At 41.3% G+C, this 25,845-nt stretch overlaps 1 protein-coding gene across 1 annotated transcript; it reads right to left on the bottom strand.

Annotated features, from left to right (window-relative positions):
- Window positions 1-23,218: 23,218 nt before the first annotated feature.
- Window positions 23,219-25,252, bottom strand: LOC114389803. The gene has a single exon (XM_028350534.1). The coding sequence runs from the start codon at window positions 25,250-25,252 to the stop codon at window positions 23,219-23,221; it is 2,034 nt and encodes a 677-aa protein (XP_028206335.1).
- Window positions 25,253-25,845: the final 593 nt, after the last annotated feature.

The following is a 25,845-nucleotide window of genomic DNA, read 5'->3' as shown; positions in this document are numbered from 1 at the left end:
CAAGCTCAAGTGTTTAAGCTATTAAGCAATAACAGCCAACAAGAGTTCTAATCTTTGTACTTCATCTCATGCCATAAAGTCAAAAATACATAAATAGAATCAGAAGGACTTTCAAAGGCTTGTAGTGAGGCTTGGCTACAAGAATTATTGGTTTTTCTAGGATTCAAAGGCTTAAATTCTAAGAGAGCATAGATCCTAGACTTACCCAATTTATTTCTTTTCAATTTATTTAGCTCACTCACTATCCTTGCACTTTGCCTTATTACAACAACACACACTCTTTTTATTTTACTCTCTCTTTTTCCTTTTTGAACGCATAAAACTTATTTGTTGTGTGTGTTGATGTGTCTTACCTTTTCACTTCACATCTCAACTAACTCCCCCAAATTTAGGGCAAATTTCCTTGAACCATATGCTCTCCTAGAACCTAAGCAAGGTAGATGGAGATATTCATTCAAGTTTAGAGTTCGATTTGAAAATTCAATTTAGCTCAGAAAGGGTGCAAAGGATACAATTATAATTTAAGGTAAGCCTTCTGGTCAAGTAGTTTAAAAATAGAACAATGGCCTTCATCACTTTCAAACTTATGCATTTCATTCTAAAATTCAGAGATTTTGATACAAAAACTATTTTTCAATGCTAGTCGTTCACTCACAATTTAAGATCACACTCTCACTGGGTTATGGTTCAAGCTTTTTTGTCTCAATCAATTTATCTACTAACTAACATTTCTAATTGCAACCTTACATTCTTGTTCTTTCTTTGTCTAGCATACACACTTGCTCAAACTCATGATAAAACACAAGCTTCATTCCAATCATGTATTCAATCCACAATCACCATTCAAAACTATACCAAAACTGCAATTTCAAGGAGTCAAGTTAAACTGTTCTATATGCATCAGGACTTGCATACTATTATCCACAATCGAAAGTATAAACCCATATCACAACAAAAAGTGTACTAAAGGCATAATTATAATAATCATAATTGTCATCAAAACAAAAGTAGGAATTTAAAATTCCTATGACAGGTCTTGTGACTGAGTATCCTCATCCTGAGTGTCCTCCTCATCTGTAAGATGTAGCATAGGAGTGGTCGGGGGAGTGGTAGTCAATCCCAAGACTGGTGTAGAAGGGTCCTCTGGAAGATCAAGTAATGGTGTAGACAAGTCTGTTGGCATCTCATGCACTGGTGTAGAAGGGTCTGCTGGCTGTTGAAGAGAAGATTGATCCACCACTAGAGAGGGTGGATCTGGTGAAATCTGTGGTGACCTCTCTGGAGTAGCAGCCTCCTGCCTTACCTGTGTGTCACCTGCCTCAAAAATGAATGGCTCAGGGATGGTGGCCTCAAAAGAAGCATCTTGTACCTGCTAAGGTACCTGAGCACTGGGACCCCCACCTTCTCTCTCAAGAGAAGGCAGGGTTCCTGGCCAAGATACCTTATCCATGAATTGTTCCACTGTCAGAATGGATCCTAGAGGAGCTACAACCTGCAAGCTCTGCATTAACAAAATTTGTCCTTGATGAAGACTCTGAAGCATGGATTCAAAGCGCTGAGAGTCTTTAGCAGATGGGCCTGGAGGAGCTGGTGTAGGAGTAGTAGAAGTAGAAGGAGCTGGTGGAGTAGAAGAAGAAGGAACATCAGCTATTCGAGCCCTTACCTTCCTTGCCCCTCTGAAGTTAACTGTTAGATCATCCATATTCCAACAGTTTTTCTTAATGTAGGCCAAGTTAATGGTCAGGCTTAGGCTCTCATAAGTCAAACTGTCAGAGGTAACTCCTCTAGCTCTGCATAGGGCAATGATCAAGGCTGGAAATCCAAGCCTAGAGGAGTTACTCTGAGCAATAGAAGAAATTTGACCTAAGATAAGGGCTCTGATGTTCATGTCCATGTTAGTCACCAAGCCATAGACCAACCTAGCTCTATCCATATTCAAATCTGAGGTGTGGGATGTGGGAGCTAGGTTGGAGTAAGAGAAGACACTCCATGTCTAGGCTAGTGTCGCCAGATCTTTTCTGAGAAGTTTCCATGGCTGGCCCTCAGCATTCAAAACAAACCCCTTGCAGGGAATACAAATCTTGGCTTCAATCTCCTGGTGGTTAGTCCTCAACCTACAAAATATAGACTAGGTGGGTAAAGATTCCCCCTCCTCTAACACCACTGGAGTTTGAAGAAATTCATTCAGCCTGTCTGAATCGATCTTAATCAGATGTCCTTTTACTCTAGCTTGTTTAGGAGCTTGGTCCTCTGGGCTATATAGATTAGCATAAAACTCATTCACCACAGCTACATCTATGCTTCCATCTTGGAGGTTGGGGAGGCATTTGTGTAGATTACGCCTCTCCAACTCCACCTTGAACTCATCAAACTCAGTATGATAAAGCTTCACATTTCTCTCTGGAAGGATATTCCGACCGAGAATGTTGTCAGTGTATTTATTCCAAGCTTCCAAAGATTGGAATCGCCTGGTATCATACTGAGCTGTGGGTCTAGAAGCAGTGCTCTTCCTCTTCCTGGATGCCATCTACAATAAAAAAAAAAAGAACCATTGGTTTATTAGACTAGAAGTTTATCTAAATTAAAACTGAAATTAAAGACTGAAATTGGCAACGTGCGCTTAGCGAGACGCATCTCACTTAGCGCGCCTTAGGAAAAACAACACACCAGCTTAGCGTAACAGGCCGTGCTTAGCCGGTGATAACAGAAAAAAAAATTCTGCATAATTGGCTTAGAGAGACAACACTCGCTTAGCCACATGTTTGTCATTAATGACGTGTACAGCAGCTTTGCGCACACGGCGGTCGCTCAGCCACGATGTTCATAAGGAAGATGAACATTCAACAACATGGATGAACTTACTTAGCGCATGCATGTTGGCTAAGCGAGTTTGTCTGGAAATGTATACATTCAAGGCTTAATTAATGAACTCGCTTAGCGCATCAGACGCACTTAGCGAGTTCGTCGCGTTTTCCAGAAAAAACGCAGACGAAGAAGTCTTTCAAGTTCCTCTTGTAGGCCTCTAATAGGCCCTTATCAGACATGCAACACAGTCAACATTATCTACCACTTACGACTCCTAACAAAGTCCTAATTTTTATCTATTCTACCTACAATCTAACCCTAAAAATTAAATTGCTATCCTAAGGTATTCTATCCTAAAGTATCAATAATAGAAAGGCATAAGGGAATTTAGAAACTTGAATCACAAATGCTTAGTGAAGATTTGATGAAGGATGCAAGATTGAGGTTCGAGGATGCAATGTGCACTTTTCAGAGGAGAAAGGTTGCAGAAAAAGCTTTTCATATTTTTGGGATAAGTGTAAGTGTAACTGTTGTTGCACTTCACTTATCCATTTTCGACCAACTCGCTCGCTTAGCGAGTCAACCTGCTAAGCGAGAGAGACGTTTGGCTTTCTGCCTCCTCTCTTGGCAAGCCGACACGGGGCCCATTTAAAATTCAAATTATTATATTATTTATTTATTTATTTATTTTGAACTGCGCATAGCCCAAAGATGCGCGCTAAGCGAGTTGTGAAGATAAGAAATCCTGCAACTCTCGCTAAGCTTGGCTTAATGTCGGCTTAGCGAATATAATGCATCCTATATACAGAAGGGGCACACACTTAGAGAGTGAGTGCCAGCTTAGTGCTATACATGCTGCAACGAATTAGGCTTAACGGGCGTACACCGCACTTAGCCAGTGAACACGATGGGCTTAGCGAGCGGGCTCTCGCTTAGCTCAATCCAGATCAAATTGAATTGGGCTTAGCTCACCCATGGCCGACTTAGCGAGCCAATCAGCTTGAGATACAGGGGTTTGAGTGCTTAGCGCAGGCTATCCTCACTTAGCGCATGGAGAAGACGCGCTCAGTGAGGTGGTATGCGCATAGCGAGTGGACTGTTTTCATGAAAATGTTTTTAAGTGATTTTCAGTCCACTTCCTCAAAACATGTAGAACAACCCCCCAATATCTATCACTTAGTATAAGCTTATATCCCTTTTTTCAATGATCATAAAGCAAATTCCAACTTATGCAATGCATGAAAAACAAAATGAAAAATAAATCAGAACTGGGTTGCCTCCCAGGAAGCGCTCTTTTAACGTCATTAGCTTGACGCATATACCTCAATGGCTGATCAAATGCAAGATGGTGTTTGCCTTTTCAAACTCTCCACCATGGTACAATTTCAATCTTTGACCATTCACCACCCATGTTCTGTCGGGGTCCTGTGATTGTGGGTCATACAGCTCTATTGCATCGTAAGACCGAACTTTCTTAATGACAAAAGGTCCAAACCATTTGGACTTCAGCTTACCAGGAAATAATTTCAATCTTGGCGGTGGCTCGATACCCAGAATAGGTCGCCAATGTCGTGTTGGCCCCTAAAAAGGATGCAAAGGTGCGAATGTGCGTGGACTATTGGGATCTAAACCGAGCCAGTCCAAAGGATAACTTTCCTTTGCCGCACATCGACATCCTTGTAGATAACACGAAAATTTTTTCCCTGTTTTTGTTCATGGATGGGTTCTCAGGCTATAATCAGATAAAGATGGAACCAGAGGATATGGAAAAGACAACCTTTGTCACCCTATGGGGAACTTTATGCTACAAGGTGATGTCCTTTGGGTTCAAGAACGCTAGGGCAACTTACCAACGGGCCATGGTAGCGTTATTCCATGACATGATGCATAAAGAGATCAAGGCCTACGTGGATGACATGATCACTAAATCAAGGACTGAGGAGGAACACCTTGTCAATTTGTGGAAATTGTTCGAGCGGCTGCGTAAATTCTGATTAAGGTTGAATCCTGCAAAGTGTACTTTTGGGGTCAAATCTGGAAAGTTGCTTAGTTTTGTCATGAGTTAGAAAGGAATAGAGGTAGACCCAAACAAGGTAAAGGTCATCCTCGAAATTCCCGAGCCACGCACCGAGAAGCAGGTCTAAGGTTTCCTGGGAAGATTGAACTACATAGCAAGGTTCATATCATAGCTGACTGCCACTTGCGAGCCTTTTTTCAAGTTATTGCGTAAGAATTAGTCCATCCAATGGGACGACCATTGTCAAGTGGTGTTCAAAAGGATTAAATAGTGCCTCATGAATCCTCTTCTTCTCCTTCCATCGATGCCTGGAAGACCCCTTATCATGTACATGATTGTGTTAGATGAGTCAATGGGGTATGTGTTGGGGCAGCACGACAAGTCCAAAAAAAGAGAACGGGTTGTCTATTACTTGAGCAAGAAGTTCATGGCATGCGAGATTGATGCAATCCTACCCTGCAAAGGCATTGGATAGAAGACTTCAAGAAGATTGGACCAGAGATGCAAGAGAAGGCCCTAGGGTTCTCATGAGCCTTAGGGTAGATTTCAGGTCCATAGGCTAAGTATGAGCCCGCTTATCTTTGTACATATTAGATTAATGTTTCATTATTTTTGGCCTTGTATTTAGGGCTCCATAATATAGGTAAGGTACCCTAGAAATGTAGGATTTTTTAGCCCTTGTATTTTAGGGCACCTAGACTTGTTTTTGTATTAGGGGTAGTTTTGTAATTTCACATTCATTAAGTGAATATTTGATGTATGTGTTGGAAAATAAATTTAATTGAATTGGGAGAAGCCCAATCCAATTAAATTTTAGAGGGGGAGGTGAGCATTTGCTTGCTACACCCCATTGCCACATCATATAGTCACACTTTGTGCATGTCCTTCATGCTTTACATGCCTCATGACATCTAAGCACACTTAGTGGAGAATCTTGGACTTGATCTTGGATTAGTGGGTTGAACCATAACTAAAATTCACTAATCATAATTAGTGAAATTTTGGCTCCAAAATTTGGCTCCATAGATTCAATTTCAAATCCAAGTGAAATTTGAATAGAAATTCAAATTTCCCTCCAATTTTGTGACACTTAGGCTATAAATAGGGGTCATGTGTGTGCATTTTTTTCAACTTTGATCATTTGAAAATTAAACTTCAGATTTCAGAGCTCTTTTACAGCACAAAATTTTGTGCTCTTCTCTTCCTCTCCCTTCATTCATCTCCTTCTTCCTCCAAACTCTTATCCATGGCCTCCTATGGTGGTGAGCTTCTTCTAGACTCATCTTCTCCTTGAAGTGGCGTCTCCTCTCTCATCTTCCAAGAAGCAAAGGAATCCATTGATGAAGAAGATCCTAGGCCTACAAGCACCAATGGAGCTTACATAAGAGATGAACTACTTTTTTTCTAAAAAGACGTGTTGTTCCTTGGTGTGGGCAGCTTATTGTTTAAGACAACACATGCTGAATTACTCTACTTGGTTGGTGTCCAAAATGGATCTCGTCAAGTACATCTTTGAAAGTCCCACACTCATTGGACAAATGTCTCAATGGCAGGTTCTAATGTCAGGGTTTGATATGTTTTATGTCACTCAGAAGGCAATAAAGGGGAGTGCCTTGGCAGATTACCTAGCTCAACAGCCCATCAATGACTATTAGCCTATGCATCCAGAGTTCCCTGATGAGGACATCATTACCTTGTTTGAGGAGGAAGTAGAGGATGAGGATAGGGACAAGTGGATCATGTGGTTTGACGTCGTGTCTAATGCAGTAGGCCATGGAGTTGGGGCAGTATTGGTTTCCCCGAATGAACAATATATACCATTCATGACTAGGTTGGGTTTCGACTACACGAATAACATAACTGAGTATGAGGCGTGTGCCCTTGGGATCCAAGCAGCGATCAACTTCAAGGTCAAGTTGCTCAAGGTATACGGGGACTTGGCATTGGTAATTCATCAATTGAAGGGTGAATGGGAGACCAGAGACCACAAATTGGTTCCTTACCAAGCTTACATAAGGAAGCTAATAGAATTCTTTGATGACATATCTTTTCATCACACTCCTAGAGAGGAAAATTAGATGGTCGACGCCCTTGCCATTCTAGCGTCCATGATCCATCTAAGCCCGCACGGAGATTTGACGGACATCTAATTCATATGTCATGGTAAGCCTGTACATTGTTGTTATCAAACGATACATCAAAGACAAGGAATACCTGCCTAAGGCCTCTGACAACGGCAAGAGGACATTGCAAAGGTTAGCGGTTAGCTTCTTCCTGGGTAGGAATATATTATACAAGAGGAACCATGACATGGTACTGCTTTGGTGTGTGGATGTAAGAGAGGCTGAGCAAATGTTGATAGAGGTGCATGAGGGATCCTTTGGAACACATGCCAATGGGCATGCCATGGCCCGAAAAATTCTGAGAGAGGGGTATTATTGGCTTACTATGGAAAGCGATTGTTGCGTTCATGTGAGGAAATGCCATAAGTGCCCGGCCTTCGCTGATAATATTAATGCTTCACCCACACCATTGAACGTCTTGGCAGCACCTTGGCCATTCTCTATGTGGGGCATAGATGTGATCGGAGCCATCGAGCCTAAGGCTTAAAACGGACATCGCTCCATCATAGTCGCCATTCACTACTTCACCAAATGGGTCGAGGCAACTTCATACGCTAGCGTGACTAGGAATGTGGTGATTAGATTCATCAAAAAAAGAGATAATTTTCCAATATGGGTTGCCCAGGAAAATCATCACCAATAATGCCACCAATCTGAACAACAAGATAATGAAGGAAATGTGTGAGGATTTCAAAATCCAACACCATAATTCCACGCCTTATCGGACTAAGATAAATGTGGCAGTTGAGGCTGCCGATACAAATATCAAGAAGATAGCTCAAAAGATGATCGTGTCATACAAAGATTGGCACGAGATGCTCCCTTTTGCATTGCATGGCTATCGAACTTCTGTGCGCACATCTACTAGGGCAACCCCTTTTTCTTTGGTGTACGGGATGAAGGTTATGCTCCCATTCGAGGTGGAGGTTCCTTCTTTGAGAATCCTAGTAGAGTCGGGGTTGGAAGAATCAAGATGCTCCCAAGCACGCTTTAATCAGTTGAATCTTATAGAGGGTAAGAGATTGGCCGCCATGAGCCATGGGCAACTGTATCAAAGTAGAGTAAAGAATGCTTTTGACAAGAGAGTGTGCCCATGCAAGTTCAGTGATGGGGACCTTGTTCTAAAGAAAGTGCCGCAGGCTCAAAAAGACCATAGAGGGAAATGGGCCCCGAATTATGAAGCATCATTTATCGTGAAGAAGGCTTTCTCAGGAGGGGCATTACTGCTTATGAACATGGATGACAAAAAGTTGTCTTCGCCTGTAAATTCTGATATCGTCAAGCGGTATTACGCCTAATGCCTGGGGCAAATAGAAGGCTAAACATCTGGCCGTCCTCAAAGACCCATTTGAATCTCCAAGTCTTGAAATCTTTTGTAAATCATAATCGCGGCATTAATAAATATGGATTAATGATTTGCATCGCTTCCTTCAGTGTTGTGTCCTTTACATTTTTACTGTCTTTAAGGACGTACACTCTTATTCTTGCTCACTAATTCCGGAGCCATTCGGCTCGTTCAGAAGGGGTGTCGTAAGCGTTAAGTAAAATTGAACACGATAAAACTTGTTTAATTATTACATTTAACATTTGATCATACACATGCATGCATTTTCATCTTATCATCTAAGGATCCTGCAAATCGGAAGACGAATAAAGAATCATTTTGGGTGATGGTCAGCACCACACCAGCTTGGGGAAGCCTGGGGGCACGTGGAAAGATAATACAAGCATCTTGTAGATTTTTCACATTTTTTTTTTTTGCATGATGCCAATTTCTTTGTCCAAGCATTAGGGCAGGTACTAACAAGTGCTAGCTCCGTGATCGATCAATCATCACCTCGCGTCCGGCTAAAGACGTTAAAGAAGCGCTCCTAGGAGGCAGTCTAGTATCTCTAACTTTGTTCTTTAATTTCATGTTTAATACTTGTTCGTTTTCTTGAACTATATCCTGAATTTGCCTAAATTTATATGCAATTATAGGATTTTAAGAGAGAAAATATAACAATGAATAACACAACTTTGCAAAGAATTTTTGCAAAAACAAAAATTGATTTAGCTTGCCTAGGCAAGTGGCCAGCTCGCCTGGGCAAGCGTGATTGTTGAAAAAACATAAAAAGGGGAGGGGTGAAGCCATGTTCACCCTATTCTTCCCCAAAATCAAAGCCTCCACAAAAGCTCACAGGATCCACCATTGGCAGCAGCCTCAAGTGTCCTTTGTGCACCTTTTGTTTCGTTTTTTTTTTTTTTTTGCATTCCTTTCATCTCACACAAGTAAAGTAAGTGCCATCTCCATCCAAATTTACCTTTTCCTTGTGGTATTTTGGTGCTTTGTTTGTTATTTTCTTTGCAATGTTTGTGAGATAAATTGTTTGTGAATCCATGACTTGAATGCTTTGGTTAGGGGCTGCAATGGATAGCCCTAGGCCTATCCTTGATCCTATAGTAGGTTTGCATGTCATGTTGTTCTCCATTCCTCATTTTTACATGCTTAAACATGCGCCCACCAACCGTTTGATAAAATGCCACAATGACCATTCCATGTGTTGTTTCGGAATTTGAATGTGAAATGAGCTTTATGCATGTCCACCCATCATTTAGAATGTATGAGCAACTTAGATTGATAGATTAAAATGCCAAGAGTATGAGCTAGGCTTGGAAATCTAGACATTTTTTTAAACGCAAAATACATGAATTACATAAATATGTAAAATTGATTGGGTGGAATTAGTCAAATTATTAAGCTTGCTACACTATGATTGGCACATTGCATCTAAGTAGCTATAGAATGTTTTTCAAAAAAACAATAATACGCGTTGGTGTGTGATTTGTTTTATTAGTTGCATGGTAGCATTTGCAATTAGCAAAAAAACACACACCACCCAAAATTGGTTGACTTCTTGCTTGCTTAAGATAAACGAAATAATGGTTGTGTGTTTCGTGCAAACTAACTTTTTATGGATGTGTCTTTGCAGGCAATGGCTCCAAAAAAGCTTCTCTCTAAGAGGGCAAGGAAGGATGTCATGGGAGAAGGATCCAATGCGGCTCCTCAAGCAAACATAGAATTTGACGAACACCATTTTCGAAGTGAGGAACATCAACGCTGCCATGAAGCGATCAAGGGTTGGTCTTTCCTTAAAGAGAGATGGGTGCAACAGAGAGAGAGGGAATACACAGAGTTCCAGGAGGAAGTTGTCAGGAGGAAATGGACTCAACTCAAAGAGCCCATGGTTAAATATGACCCAGAAATAGTCATGGAATTCTACGCGAATGCATGGCCCACTAAGGAAGGAGTCAAGGATAAGTGCTCCTGGGTGCAAGGCCAATGGTTCCCCTATGATGAAGATGTCATCAACCAATTCTTGGGGCATTCGTTGGTCCTGGATTTGCGAGTTCAGTGAAAGGAGGAGCCAGGCTTCGGGATTTGATGAGGAGGCCATAGGCCAGGTGTTGTGCATTCCAGGACAGGACTTTGCACGAAGCGTGAAGGGAAGGCGGGTGCGGATCATGCGCACTAGCATGACCACCTTGACATAGATCTGGATGATGATTCTCCTTAGGAACAACCAACCCACTGATCAAAATTCTGATCTCCCGCTGCCAAAATGCCAGCTGGTCTACACTATCTTGACCCATGTTAGTATTCATATGGCTCAGCTTATCTCGGATGCCATTTATCAGTTTGCAAGGATCACGCCTTCGAGACACCTAGTGGACCTGGAAAAGTCCAACAGGGCATTGGGATTCCAAGCTTTTATCACAGGTCTCTACCAGTTCTATGGGGTGCTAGTTACGTGATGAGGACATGACCAAGAGCAAGGGCAAGGATCCACTTGAAGGACTTGGAGGGCCTATGACCAGGGTTAGAGCAAGGAAAGCCAAGGAAGCTCTTCAACAAGTGTTGTCCATACTATTTGAATACAAGCCCAAGTTTCAAGGAGAAAGGTCCAAGGTTGTGAGTTGTATCATGGCCCAAATGGAGGAGGACTAAATGGCACCACTTTGTCTCAATTTTAGAGTGTTTAGTTTGTCTAAATAATGGCCTAATCCTTGTAAAGTTGGCTGACCAAAAATATCTTTTGGATTAATCAACTAAAAGGGCTTTAGTTAGGTTTAGTTCAAGTTGTAATAAGGGTCCAATTGGCAACCTAGGCATCAGCCTTTTGGGAGACCAAATGGTGGCTGACTTGTTGGCTGTTGGGGGTGACTTTTGGTTGCCACAATTTCAGTTACACTCAGCCATTAAATTCTTTTAATTCCCTAGTTTAATGGCATTAAGTTATTTTAATTCTAGGTTAATGGGTCATTACTAAAATCTGTTGTAAAGCTTCTATATAAGCTGAACCATTTTATCAATAAACACAAGTTGAGTTTTATTCAGAAAATTAGAGTTTCTCTCTTTTATCTTAGTGAGAGTGATTCTCCTAAATTCTTGAGTGATTCAAGAACACCCTGGCTGTATCAAAGGACTTTCACAACCTTTGTGTGTTGCCCTCGCCGGAAAGAGTGATTATTTCCTTCCTTTCATCTTCTACCTTGTTCTTTCAAACCACAATTCCAGAAAATCCACTTCTGCCCAGAATTATCTCGTGGCCATAACTCCCGTTTTACGCACTCAAATTAAGTGATTCTTGAGCCTAAATTGAATTTCAAGACGAGACCTTTCACCTCGTTTTGGAATCACCTCATTTGGAGCCCTATAACTTGAGTTTTTGCCATTTCTATATTTCTGTCCAGCCACCACTTAACCTAAGTTTTCTCATTTCATTATTCCATTTTATGCCAAGAACCACCTTATTAAGACCCACGAAATTAACCACCTTATTCGCCATCCATTCCTTAATCAATTTCGGCATTTTCCATCAAGGTTTAATCCTAGACGAACCTAAGTCAGCCCTTGTGCCATGAGGGTTCATACCATTTGGTAATCAGAGCTCAGGTTCTAGGATCAACACTTCCTTTGCTGGAAATATTGGGTAACATCCTTATTTATTCTCTTTGCCATTTATATTACCTTCTTATTCATTTTTTTTTAGGCTGAACCATTGCAAAAGTTAAGCCTTTTGATCTCTTTGTTATAAAAAAAAAGCAGAATTTCGTATAAGAAAAATTAAAAAAAAAAATTGGGCTGAATGGTTCATGCTTGAAGAACTTTAAAAAAAATCTCTTTAAGGTAATATATTGGTTGCATGAAGGATTGTTACTTGAATTCCTAAATTCTGAATTTTATTTCCTTCATTTGTGCCTAAAAACATTGTTAGCCTTTTTCTTGGTTAACCTTTTCCTTGTCTCTCTAGCCTTACCTTACACATATTGGTGAATTGTTCTTTGTTGTGGCAATAATCTCTTGAATTGCCTAAGAACTCAAGGGGAATTAGAGTGGTAAAAGGCAAGAGTGTTTCATTAGAGAAAATCCATAATTGTGTGATACACTTGAGTGGGTGAGGTATTCAAACAACAACTATAATTGTCTTGTTACGTTTGATTTGCTTGTTTGAGATGGCAGGAACAAATCCTAATGATAGAGGGGGGCTTTCGCAATTCCAAATGCAAGCTTTGATGCAACATTTGGAGAGGTTAATGAAACAACAAGATGATGCGCTCCATGAGAGGTTGGATCAAATGGAGAACAGAGATCATAATGAAGAAGAAAGGAGGAGAAGAGGGAATGATGGTGTTCCTAGACAAAACCGAATTGATGGTATTAAACTCAACATTCTTCCCTTTAAAGGAAAGAATGATCCGGAGGCCTACTTGGAGTGGGAGATGAAAATAGAGCATGTTTTCTCATGCAACAACTATGAGGAGGACCAAAAGGTGAAGCTTGCCGCCATGGAGTTTTCCGACTATGCTTTTGTGTGGTGGAACAAGCTACAAAAAGAGAGATCAAGAAATGAAGAGCCAATTGTTGATACATGGGCGGAGATGAAAAGGATCATGAGGAAGCGGTATGTGCCGGCTAGTTACTCAAGGGATTTGAAATTCAAGCTCCAAAAACTAACCCAAGGCAACAAGGGGGTTGAGGAGTATTTCAAGGAAATGGATGTGTGCTCATGATTCAAGCAAAGATTGAAGAAGATGAGGAGGTAACTATGGCTCGATTTCTTAATGGTTTGACTAATGATATCCGTGATATTGTTAAGCTGCAGGAGTTTGTTGAAATGAATGATTTTCTTCACAAAGCAATCCAAGTAGAGCAACAATTAAAAAGGAAAGGAGTGGCTAAGAGGAGTTTTACCAACTTTGGTTCTTCTAGTTGGAAAGACAAAGGTAAGAAACATGGGGCTGCTACTTCTAGTAGTTCCACACCTATCCCATCAAAAACTCGCTCAAAGTCCCTAGAGGAACCCTCTAAAAGGAGTAGAGATGTGAAGTGTTTCAAGTGCCAAGGCCTAGGACACTATGCTTATGAGTGCCCTAACAAAAGGTCCATGGTTCTTAGAGATGGAGAATATATAAGTGAATCCGATGTTGAAGAGGAAGAGGAGAGTGAGTACGTAGAGGAAGAGGAGACTCCGGAGGGAGATTTGTTGATGATTAGGCGGTTACTTGGTGGTCAATTGAAGCATGAGGAGGAGAGCCAAAGAGAAAACATCTTTCACACTAGATGTTTAATCAATGGTAAGGTGTGCATGGTGATCATTGATGGAGGTAGTTGCACCAATGTGGCTAGTGCTAGATTAGTGTCAAAGCTAAATTTAGCTACTAAACCACATCCTAGGTCATACAAACTTCAATGGCTTAGTAAGGACGGGGAGGTGCAAGTGAGGCAGCAAGTTGAAGTGGACGTTTCCATTGGGAAATACAATGATAAGGTACTTTGTGATGTTGTTCCTATGGAGGCCATTCACTTACTTTTGGGGAGACCATGGCAATTTGATAAAAGAGACAATCATGACGGTTGCACCAACAAGATCTCTTTCATGCACCAAGACAAAAAGATTGTGCTCAAACCATTGAGTCCACAAGAAGTGTGTGAGGATTAAAAGAAAATGAGAGAAAAACTTCTTCAAGAGAAAAGAGAAAAAGAAAAAGTGAGCAAAACACTTGAAGTGAGGGAGAGCTATTTAGTCACAAAAAGTGAGGTCAACAGGTTGTTTCGTGCTAAACAGTCACTATATATCTTGTTTTGCAAAAATCAGATTTTGACCACTAACACTTTTGATGATTTTGAAGTGCCTTCTAGTGTTAAAACTCTTTTGCAGGATTTTCAAGACATGTTTCCGCCAAATGTGCCAAGTGGAATACCACCTTTGAGGGGAATTGAGCATCAAATGGATCTCATTCCGGGAGCTTCTTTGCCCAATAGGCCAGCCTACAGAAGTAATCCACAAGAAACCAAAGAGATTCAAAGACAAGTGGATGAACTCATTGGCAAAGGTTGGGAAAGAGATAGTATGAGTCCTTGTGCTGTCCCAGTGATTTTGGTCCCTAAAAAGGATGGGACATGGCGCATGTGTTCCGATTGTAGAGCCCTTAATAACATCACCATTAAATATAGGCATCCTATACCTAGGCTTGATGATTTGCTTGATGAATTGCATGGTGCATGTTACTTCTCTAAAATCGATTTAAAAAGTGGATACAATCAAATTAGGATTAGAGAAGGGGATGAATGGAAAACTGCTTTTAAAACAAAATATGGTTTGTATGAATGGTTGGTTATGCCTTTTGGCCTAACTAACGCTCCTAGCACTTTCATGAGATTAATGAACCATATCTTGAGAGAGTTCATAGGAAAGTTCGTTGTGGTGTACTTTGATGATATTCTTATCTATAGCACTTCACTTGATTTGCATATTGATCATTTAAAATTTGTCTTGACTGTGCTTAGAGAAGAACAATTGTATGCCAATCTTGAAAAATGCATCTTTTGTACTAACCATGTTGTGTTTCTTGGTTTTGTTGTGAGTTCAAAAGGAGTGCAAGTTGATGAGGAGAAGGTTAGGGCTATTCAAGAATGGCCTACACCTAAGTCTGTGACCAAGGTGAGGAGTTTTCATGGCTTAGCAAGTTTTTATAGACGATTTGTGAAGGATTTTAGCACATTGGCAGCACCTCTCAATGAAGTGCTCAAGAAAAATGTTGGTTTCAAATGGGGAGAGAAACAAGAAGAAGCTTTCAATGTTCTTAAGCAAAAGCTAACTAATGCCCCCATACTTGCGTTGCCAAACTTTCAAAAATCTTTTGAAATTGAGTGTGATGCTTCAAATGTTGGGATTGGGGCTATGTTGATGCAAGAAGGCCATCCAATTGCTTATTTTAGTGAAAAGTTAAGTGGTCATACCCTTAACTATTCAACTTATGATAAGGAGTTGCATGCCTTAGTACGGGCTTTGAAAACATGGCAACACTACCTTTATCCCAAGGAATTTGTCATTCATAGTGACCATGAGTCCCTCAAATATATCAAGGGGCAAGGCAAGCTTAACAAAAGGCATGCGAAGTGGGTGGAATTCCTAGAGCAATTCCCTTATGTTATCAAACATAAAAAGGGAAAAGGTAATATTGTAGCCGATGCTCTTTCTCGGCGTCATGCATTACTTTCTATGCTTGAAACAAAATTGATTGGTCTTGAATGTTTGAAAAGCATGTATGAAAATGATGAAACTTTTGGAGAAATTTTTAAAAATTGTGAAAAATTTTCAGAAAATGGTTTCTTTAGACATGAAGGCTTTCTTTTCAAAGAAAACAAATTGTGTGTGCCTAAATGTTCTACTAGAAATTTGCTTGTTTGTGAAGCACATGAAGGAGGTTTAATGGGGCATTTTGGGGTCCAAAAGACTCTAGAAACATTACAAGAACATTTTTATTGGCCTCATATGAAAAAGGATGTGTAGAAATTTCGTGAACATTGCATTGTATGTAAAAAGGCAAAGTCTAAGGTAAAGCCTCATGGATTGTATACTCCATTGCCAATTCCAGAGTATCCTTGGATTGATTTATCCATGGATTTTGTTTTAGGGCTGCCAAAAACAAGCAATGGTAGAGATTCCATTTTTGTGGTTGTTGATAGGTTTTCTAAAATGGCTCATTTTATTCCAGGTAAAAAAGTTGATGATGCTTCCCATGTGGCTGATTTGTTTTTCAAGGAGATTGTGAGATTCCATGGTTTGCCAAGGAGCATTGTTAGTGATAGGGACTCTAAGTTCCTAAGCCATTTTTGGAGGACTTTGTGGAGCAAGTTGGGCACTAAATTGTTATTTTCAACCACTTGTCACCCACAAACCGATGGTCAAACGGAAGTTGTTAATAGGACTTTGGGAACTTTGCTTAGGACAGTTTTGAGGAAGAACTTAAAACTTGGGAAGCTTGTTTACCCCATGTTGAATTTGCTTACAATAAAGTTGTTCATAGCACCACTAATTGTTCTCCTTTTGAAGTTGTTTATGGTTTTAACCCACTAACTCCTCTTGATCTTTTGCCTATGCCTAATGTTTCTGTTTTTAAGCATAAAGAAGGTCAAGCAAAGGCGGACTATGTGAAGAAGCTTCATGAGAGAGTCAAAGATCAAATTGAGAGGAAAAATAAAAGCTATGCTAAACAAGCCAACAAAGGGAGAAAGAAGGTTGTCTTCGAACCCGTAGATTGGGTTTGGGTGCACATGAGAAATGAAAGGTTTCCGGAACAAAGGAAATCAAAGCTTCAACCAAGAGGAGATGGACCATTTCAAGTGCTTGAAAGAATCAATGACAATGCTTACAAAGTTGAGCTGCCCGGTGAGTATAATGTTAGTTCCACCTTCAATGTCTCTGACTTATCTCTTTTTGATGCAGATGGAGAATCCGATTTGAGGACAAATCCTTCTCAAGAGGGAGAGAATGGTGAGGACATGACCAAGAGCAAGGGCAAGGATCCACTTGAAGGACTTGGAGGGCCTATGACAAGGGCTAGAGCAAGGAAAGACAAGGAAGCTCTTCAACAAGTGTTGTCCATACTATTTGAATACAAGTCCAACTTTCAAGGAGAAAAGTCCAAGGTTGTGAGTTGTATCATGGCCCAAATGGAGGAGGACTAAATGACACCACTTTGTCTCAATTTTAGAGTGTTTAGTTTGTCTAAATAATGGCCCAATCCTTGTAAAGTTGGCTGACCAAAAATATCTTTTGGATTAATCAACTAAAAGGGCTTTAGTTAGGTTTAGTTCAAGTTGTAATAAGGGCCTAATTGGCAACCTAGGCATCAGCCTTTTGGGAGACCAAATGGTGGCTGACTTGTTGGCTGTTGGGGGTGACTTTTGGTTGCCACAATTTCAGTTACACTCAGCCATTAAGTTCTTTTAATTCCCTAGGTTAATGGCATTAAGTTATTTTAATTCTAGGTTAATGGGTCATTACTAAAATCTGTTGTAAAGCTTCTATATAAGCTGAACCATTTTATCAAAAAACACAAGTTGAGTTTTATTCAGAAAATTAGAGTTTATCTCTTTTATCTTAGTGAGAGTGATTCTCCTAAATTCTTGAGTGATTCAAGAACACCCTGACTGTATCAAAGGACTTTCACAACCTTTGTGCGTTGCCCTCGCCGGAAAGAGTGATTCTTTCCTTCCTTTCATCTTCAACCTTGTTCTTTCAAACCACAATTCCAGAAAATCCACTTCTGCCCAGAATTATCTCGTGGCCATAACTCCCGTTTTACGCACTCAAATTAAGTGATTCTTGAGCCTAAATTGAATTTCAAGACGAGACCTTTCACCTCGTTTTGGAATCACCTCATTTGGAGCCCTGTAGCTTGAGTTTTTACCATTTCTATATTTCTGTCCAGCCACCACTTAACCTATGTTTTCTCATTTCATTATTCCATTATATGCCAAGAACCACCTTATTAAGACCCACGAAATTAACCACCTTATTCGCCATCCATTCCTTAATCAATTTCCGCATTTTCCATCAAGGTTTAATCCTAGACGATCCTAAGTCAGCCCTTGTGCCATGAGGGTTCATACCATTACGCCCACAAAGCTCATCCAGCCTCCCATTAACAGGTCTTTCATTGAGAAGTATTGCATGCCAAGACAGGCACAACAGCTGAGGCAGGACCAGCAACAGCAGTCAATCGCAGATGCACCGTCACCACCTCTACAGCAGCCACCATCTCTAGCATCCATCTCAACTCACATGCAGAGGATGGAACTCTACATGCAATATTTGGCTGACTAGCATGCGGCCAACCATAGGGGCCATGTGCAGTTGAACGAGAGCTTTTATCATTATACCTTGCATCAGTAGTGTTAGGACCCCAGTCCTTACCCATGACTTACTCCCGAGCAGTTCGGGCCCACAATTGCATGGCCTAGAGACAGGCCCAATTTTCAGGCAGGGGCAGGGCCTTCAGAGGCCCCATGAGATGAAGATAGAGCTCGGGAAGACAATGACATGGCTGATGTGATGGAATTCTTCCTTTAAGGAGACTATGTCGAGACCAGGACCTTTTAAAATTATGCCCTCATCTTTAGTATTTTGCTTGTCATTTCATTATGATGGAACTTGTCTTTATTTTATCGCTTTCAGTATCTTGTCATGTTATTTCATTGTGGTGTCTTGTTTGAAACAAAAAGAATAAAAAAAATTAAACAGAAAAAAAAAAGAGGAGGATCTATGTATGGTGTCTTTTCTTTCACATGTCCTTTATCCTTTTGATAAGTGCAATCTTGTGTTATAACTTTGCCTAGGATTCAAACTTTTTCTAAAACAACTAACACGCTTTTAAAATTTAAATAATCACTATTTTTCTTTAGAAAATTAGTGGATCAAAACACGAAAGGTTTTTTGAAAAAAAAAAGAAGAAATGTGTACATATAAGGTGAAAACAAAGAAAGACTTTCCCGAATGCCAAAATGGACTCAGATATTTTGTATGACTTGATAAAAGAGCAATCGTTGAAACACTGGTTTGGCCTGAATATGGAAACAAATCCTAAGCCTTAGTGCTTGTGTGCCCACAAAATTCTATTTGTTTGAGTGTACGCATGGACTTGTGCTACGATTGATTTTGCATGAATTTCTAATTGTCATAATATGCGATTCATGGGGATGATCTGGGCATTCTTGTCTTTCAAAGCCATTGGCCAAACAGATGTCCCAATATACATTATGTTCTGCCATTTGCAAGCCTTTTGAGCCCAAACATTTACTTTTTTCCATAACCTTGACCTAGGATGGAAGTTTCCAACCTTACCCTAGGATGAGAAAGCAGGGGGGTCTTCCAAGCAAAGAATCTATTATATTTGGTTAGAGGTGTTCATCAAAACAAAAAAGCTAAGAAAAAAACAAAGATAAAAAACAACAAATAAAGAAAGCAAAAGAAAAAAAAAAGAAAGAGAAAGAATCAATCAATCAAGGATAGAAGAAGAGAAAAGGAAAAAAGAAAAGAAAAACAAGTTCTTTGGACCAGACGATGTCTGAACAATGCGCAGAATTGTCGAAAAGAAAAAAAAGGGGAGAAGAGCAATAGTAACTTGGTAAAGACATGGGGGGCATAAAGTGATTGCCTGCTTCAGTTACTAACCAAATCTTTGTGTCTGCTCTCCTGTTCCACACCAAACAAAAGAGAAAGGAAAAAAGGAAGGGGAAAGGCCAGAACAACTAAAGTCAAAATTTCCTACAAAATATGACCTTATAAATTCCTATTGATCCCTGATGATCATGTATATTATCTTTGATTCGATAGGAAATGACTTGCAAAATCAATTTATGACATGTTTGTGGTTTGGAATTAGGATGAAACACTTGCATGTGTGAAACTTTATATACCTAGAGTGTTTCCTCTAATGTTCTCTTAAAAATGAAATGCTAATGTCTTAAATCTTATTTTTGGTTATGAGAAATTCTATCTGCATGCTTTCATTCCCTGTTAGTCACATTGTTTTCTTTTTCAAAAAAATGTATGTTGTTCTGATCGGTTTAGGGATTTGTTTCTTTACCAAGCATGTTCACATTTTAGTGAAAGATTTCAAAGACTTCAATGTATTTTGTCAAGACTTCAATGTCTTTTGTCAAGACTTCAATGTCTTCTTTACATTTCAAAGACTTCAATGTCTTTTGTCAAGACTTCAATATCTTCCTTACATTTCAAGACTTCAATGTCTTGTGTCGTTACATTTCTATATTTCAATGTCTTTTGTCTTACAGAGACTTTAATGTCTTCTGTCTTTACATTTCAAGACTTCAATGTCTTCTATACATTTCAAGACTTCAAAGTCTTTTGTTTAGTACTCTTGATACTTTATACATTTATTCTTTTGACAGGTTTCACTGCTTCAGTTTTTGCTAGTTGCTGGTCGGATAGCAAGATCGCTCGAATGAAATTAGTGTCTTTATCTTTACTTACCTTTTCATTTTCAATAAAAGATAAGTAAAGAAGGGAAACTGTCAGATCCTAATTTCGTCCGGGAACTATCATCCATTGATGCTTTGATTCTCGCTAGCCGAGTTGAGCTATTTGACACCTGTTACCACGTAAGATGAAAGATCATTCCACGTTTTGGTGAAGAATGCAAAAAAAAAAACCAAAGGGGAGGGCAAAAGGGTCATTTTAAGCTTTTTTCTGGACCCTAGCTCGTCTGGGCCCCCAAATAGCTTAGGAGTGAAGTAACCAGCTTGCTTGGGCAAGCAAGGTTACTTCAGGTTGAAGCAACAGTTCGCCTGGGCGAGCTACCAAAGTCACAAACTCCCTCAGCTTTCTACATCATTCTTCATTCGATGTTCTTCATTCATCATCCGGTTAGTATTTGTTTTAAGGATTTGGATACGATCTATGCACCCTTAGGGGTCCTTTTTGTTGCTTTGCACATCTTCATATCATTCTTCTACCATCAAAAATCTCTTTTCTTCTTGTTAAGTGAATTTTGACCGATCATTTACGTTACAAATCATCTTTTAAAGAGATTGAAAGTTAATAAGTGTCGCAACCTACCCTTCGGCGGGAGGGCGACGCGGGGCTCACGGGTGCGTCTTCCATGAGAGGAAAATGCGTGGAGTCGCCACCAACGTTTATTCGAGGAAAACGTCGGAAAAACCAGAAAGGTGTGGTCTACGAACTTTAAGTGTGAAAGGTCCGGGAGTTGTTTTTATGCACGGGGAAGGTATTAGCACCCCACGCGTCCGTCACAAAGGACGGCGACCTTTAATCAAGTGTGCAATATGACTTCAAAATGTTTTATTTTCCCTTTTTACGTCTTTTTGAGTTTTTTTATCTTTTTGTGGTCGACGAGGGTGTTTCCCTCGCTCCTACGTATCCTCAATTTGTGATGAGGAAATCAGACCTACGTAGTTCTTTGAGAACTAAACGTTGGTTAAGTTGTTTTTATCTTTTTTAGCAAGATATATTTTAACCGAACAAAAGGTCATTTTAAGGCGTTGGACCATTAAGCGATCTTTAGATTTTTGAAAGGAGAGAGATGTTAAGGCATTGGACCATTAACAATCTCTTTGGTTCTTGGCATAAAACGGCAAGGTTACATACTGATTTTATGATTTTGAATGGTCCATGTTTAACCAATAAAAGCAAAGGGGACCGTTTTAAGGCGTTGGACCTTTAAAGGTTTTTAGTGATTTTTGTGGACAAAGCTTAATTTGTGAGTTGATTTTAACTTTGCTTATTAGTCAATTCATTCAAGGAAACTTTCAAAACAAAAAACGTCCGATTGATTTTTTTTTATTTATTTTATTCGAAGATATTTTGATTATTTTATTATTATTTTGCCCTTTTTTGGTTTAAAACGTGGTTACGGCGTGAATGATCGGTTGGATTTTATTTTAACAGAGATTAAACAATATTACAACTCAAATGATCGGTGGAAATTTATTTTATTATTTATTAGGTGAGAAAACGGCTTAAATAAATGATTAAAGCACATCAAAAGGGGGTACGGAAAATAAATGAAATAAAAATAAAAGCACGCAGAATAAGTGGGGACCACTAAGGGTGCATAGAATGAATTGAAAGATTTGATTTTGAGAACTTACCGGTTGAAGACCGAAGAACGCACGAAGAACGATGAATAACGATGAAGAACGGTGAAGAATCTTCACGAAATCTCTCACAAAAACATCTCGGAAGCGTTACGGAAGCGCCTTCTGTTGGAACCCCCTAGAAGGCCCAAGTGGGCCTGGTTGCTATTTGCACCCCCTTTTCACTAAATACACCCCCTTTTGTGTTTTTTAGCTGATTCCTTTCCGAAACGTTACGGAACTTCATGGATTACGTAATGACACCCATTTTCTTTCCAGAATGTTGTGAAACTTTATGGATTACGCAACAATGCCCTTTTTGACTTCCGGAATGTTACGGAACTTTATGGATTACGCAACAATGCTTCTTTTCGACTCCCAGAATGACGCGGAACTTTACGGATTACCTAACGATGGGTGTTAAGTACCTCGAGGCGGTCAAGCAAAGGTTGCATGCCACCAGACAATGGTCCCCGGACGAAATTAGGGTATAACAGTTGCCCCTCTTTACTTATCTTTTATTGGAGATAAAAGCTAAGTAAAGATAAGACACTAATTTCGTTCGAGTGGAACATTATTCGACCAATCAATATCTCGACCAGCGGAACCTGTCATTCAAATAGAAAGAAAAGGCATCAGAAGTGTCAACAAAACCTCAGTGTCTTTGAAAGCGATAAAGCGGGACAACCACGACACTTCCCTACGCCATCGAATTTGATCATCCCTGCCCATTAGAGAAGAATCTCGTGCGTCGTCGGGCTTGAATGCCTTCGGACGACGAGAGCAAAATCCTACAAAAATTTTGAAAATAATCAGAATCGAACGACCAACATCATCTGGATACTGTCAAATTCGTTCCCCTCGGTTGACGAAAGGTGCGGATGACCACAAGGTATCTCCGCCTGCCACCTGACTCGTTGTCCCTAGATGGCCAAAAGGTGCAGAAGACGATGTTAGTCTCTGCACGTCAACGGGCTCGTTTGCCCCTGGTTGACGAAAGGTGCGAGTAGCCATACGGTACCCCCGCATGTCACCTGACTCTATGGGTCAGGATGACAAAAGGTGCAGAAGACGATGTTAGTTTCTGCGCGTCAACGGGCTCGTTTGCCCCTGGTTGACGAAAGGTGTGGATAACCATACGGTACCCCCGCATGTCACCTGACTTCATGGATCAGGATGAAAAAAGGTGCAAAAGACGATGTCAGTCTCTGTGCGTCAACAGGCTCGTTTGCCCCTGGTTGACGAAAGGTGCAGATAACCATATGGTACCCCCGCATGTCACCTGACTTCATGGGTCAGGATGACAGAAACCGTTTGTACGGATAATCACTTGTGTATTATCAAGGGTTTAGGCTTTTTAGGTCCTTCTTCATCTGTCGACTGCATGTATACATGTTGTTCCTCCTCTCTCTTACTGCCGACCTCAAGCCGGCCTTGGTCTATCATCCGTTGTAATAGATCTTTTACTGTCGAACATGTTTCCATGTCATGGAGTACACTCGGATGCATTAAGCAAGAGTCTTCCCTGCGCCCGCCGCAGGGAATCATGCCCACCTTTTGCAAAGCCTTGTAGATAAATCTTCTGGGGGTCTTTACGTCCTCCAAAAGCTTGGGCCCTCGTGACCTACTTTCCTCGATGGCATTAACCACCCCCCCTCCATGATTGGCAAGCGGATTTGTTTTTATGTTGGGCCCGTCCTCTTGAAAAGTCAACCACCCGGCCTCTATCAAGCTTTGGACCTTGCTTTTCAAGGCCAAGCACTGTTCGATCGAGTGGCCCAGGGTCCCCCCATGGTATGCGCAGGTCGCGCTAGGGTTATACCATTTTGGGAACAGGGACTGGAAGATCTTTCCCGGGACCACCACGGCCAATTGGTTGGCGATGAGAGACGGCAAGAGTTCCCCATATGTCATCGGGATCGGGGCGAAGATCTGTGCCTGCCTTGGCAAAAAGTTCCTTGTCATGTTTGCGCCTAAGTGAGCGTTGTTGGCCGGGTGAGGCAGAGTCGGAGCTGGATTCCGGAGAGCTCCCCCCTGTGGGGATGTGGGTGCCCTTGGTTGGGTGAGTGCCGTATCGGAAGAGACCTCGGCGCCAGCCGAAAAACTTGGGTGATGTTGTGCATATTGGTGGGTACCATGGGGGGTTTGCGGTGGCTTGGGCCATGCAGGAGTTGAGGTGACGGTATGGGCATCTCCCTCTTTATTCTTTGCCCCAGCTATTCTGGTCTTCCTACTGCTGGCACCTATCGGGGAGACGTAATCAAACTTTCCCCTCTTCAAACCCACCTCGATCCTTTCTCCGGCGAAGACCAAGTCTGTGAAGTTGGAAGGCATGTAGCCCACTAATTTCTCATAGTAAAACACAGGCAAGGTATCCACCATCATAGTAACCATCTCCCTCTCGACCATGGGAGGGGCTACTTGCGCTGCTAGGTCCCTCCCACGCTGAGCATATTCTTTAAAGGACTCGTTTTCCCATTTAATCATGTTTTGCAGCTGAGTTTGGTCGGGAGCCATGTCAGAGTTGTATTGATACTGCCTAAGGATGGCGGTAATCAGATCCTTCCAGGTGCGGATGTGGGAAGCTTCTAGATTAGTGTACCAAATGACCGTTGCCCCAGCTAGGCTATCTTGGAAGAAATGCATCAATAACTTCTCCTCCCTAGAATACGCACCCATCTTGTGACAATACATTTTTAGGTGATTCTTGGGGCAAGTCGTCCCTTTGTACCTATCGAAGTCGGGTACTTTGAACTTTGGAGGGATGACGACGTCCGGTACCAGGCATAGGTCGGTCATGTCTGCGAACGGATAATCACCGAACCCTTCAATAGCCCTCAATCTTTCTTCAATGAGATCGAGTTTCCCCTTTTCTTCCGCTACCCGGGATGGCCCTCCCACGGGCAGAAACGTCGGCTGTATTGGGTGATTTCGAGGTTCTCTCGTGATGTTGGGTCGAGGTAGCGCGTTGGGCGCTGGTCCCTCGGCAGGAAACGGGGAGTAGGAGTCAACGTCTCCCTGAGCAGGCTCTTGATGATCTTTGTGGACCTCGTCAGGATGTCGAGGAGGCTCCCCCTCGAGGATGAGGGGAGGAATGTGACCCGGGTCGTCATGCATGATGGGTGGTGTGTAATTAGGTGGTAAACCATAGGGGTAAGTTCCTCGGTTATAACCTAGATGGGGGTTGCTAACGTGCCCCTGTGTGCTTTTTTCTCGTTCCACCACGTTTGGAAAAGGGGGGTGCGCGGCAGTTGGGAGAGTCGGGTCTGCTTCGGCAGCCGAACTAACAGCGGTGGCGGTGGCCGCATTACTCTCCATTAGTTGTTTCATTCCCAGCATGGCATCCATCATGGAAGCCATTTGCTCTTTCAAAGCCGACATGTCGGCTTTCATCTGTTCCTATACTTCCTCTTGGTCACCCATCGTCCTAGTTTTGAATCTGGTGCGATAGGGATGCCTTGGGGCGTGCTTAGTTATGGCATTTTTCCTAAAAAGACCAAATGTGAGGAGTACGTAATGAGAAATGAATGTATGCTAGAGATGGAATGTGGGAGTGATCTGATTCACACTGTTCCTCTTTGGAGTAAAATCATGGGATAAACTCATTTTATTCAGAAAGTTATAGCTTGTCAAGATCTGAGTGACAATATAAACTTCCTAACGGTTCCTAATTATATGGACCATCAAGTCTATCATGTGCTGACAATAGTGGAGGAGCCCGTGGATCTCCTCAGGGGCGGAGTAGGTGTCCGCCATAGCTTTGGCCTTTGCCAGCAAACGGGGAAGCTCTTGACTCCCATTCAAAGTAAGAGCAAACCAATCCATCCACATCATTGCTTCTTGATGTAATGAGTCAATCACCATTCCTCTAGCCTCCTTTTCCGCGTACACTCGGGCGTATTCATTCGCCACTTTATGCTCGTGGGTCGTGGTTAGATTTAATTCTTCTTGGT

This window comes from Glycine soja, chromosome 16 (genome assembly GCF_004193775.1).
Source record: "Glycine soja cultivar W05 chromosome 16, ASM419377v2, whole genome shotgun sequence".
NCBI classification, from domain to species: domain Eukaryota; kingdom Viridiplantae; phylum Streptophyta; class Magnoliopsida; order Fabales; family Fabaceae; genus Glycine; species Glycine soja.
Note: the sequence above shows the minus strand (reverse complement) of the source record. Positions and strands in the feature narration are given on the sequence as shown.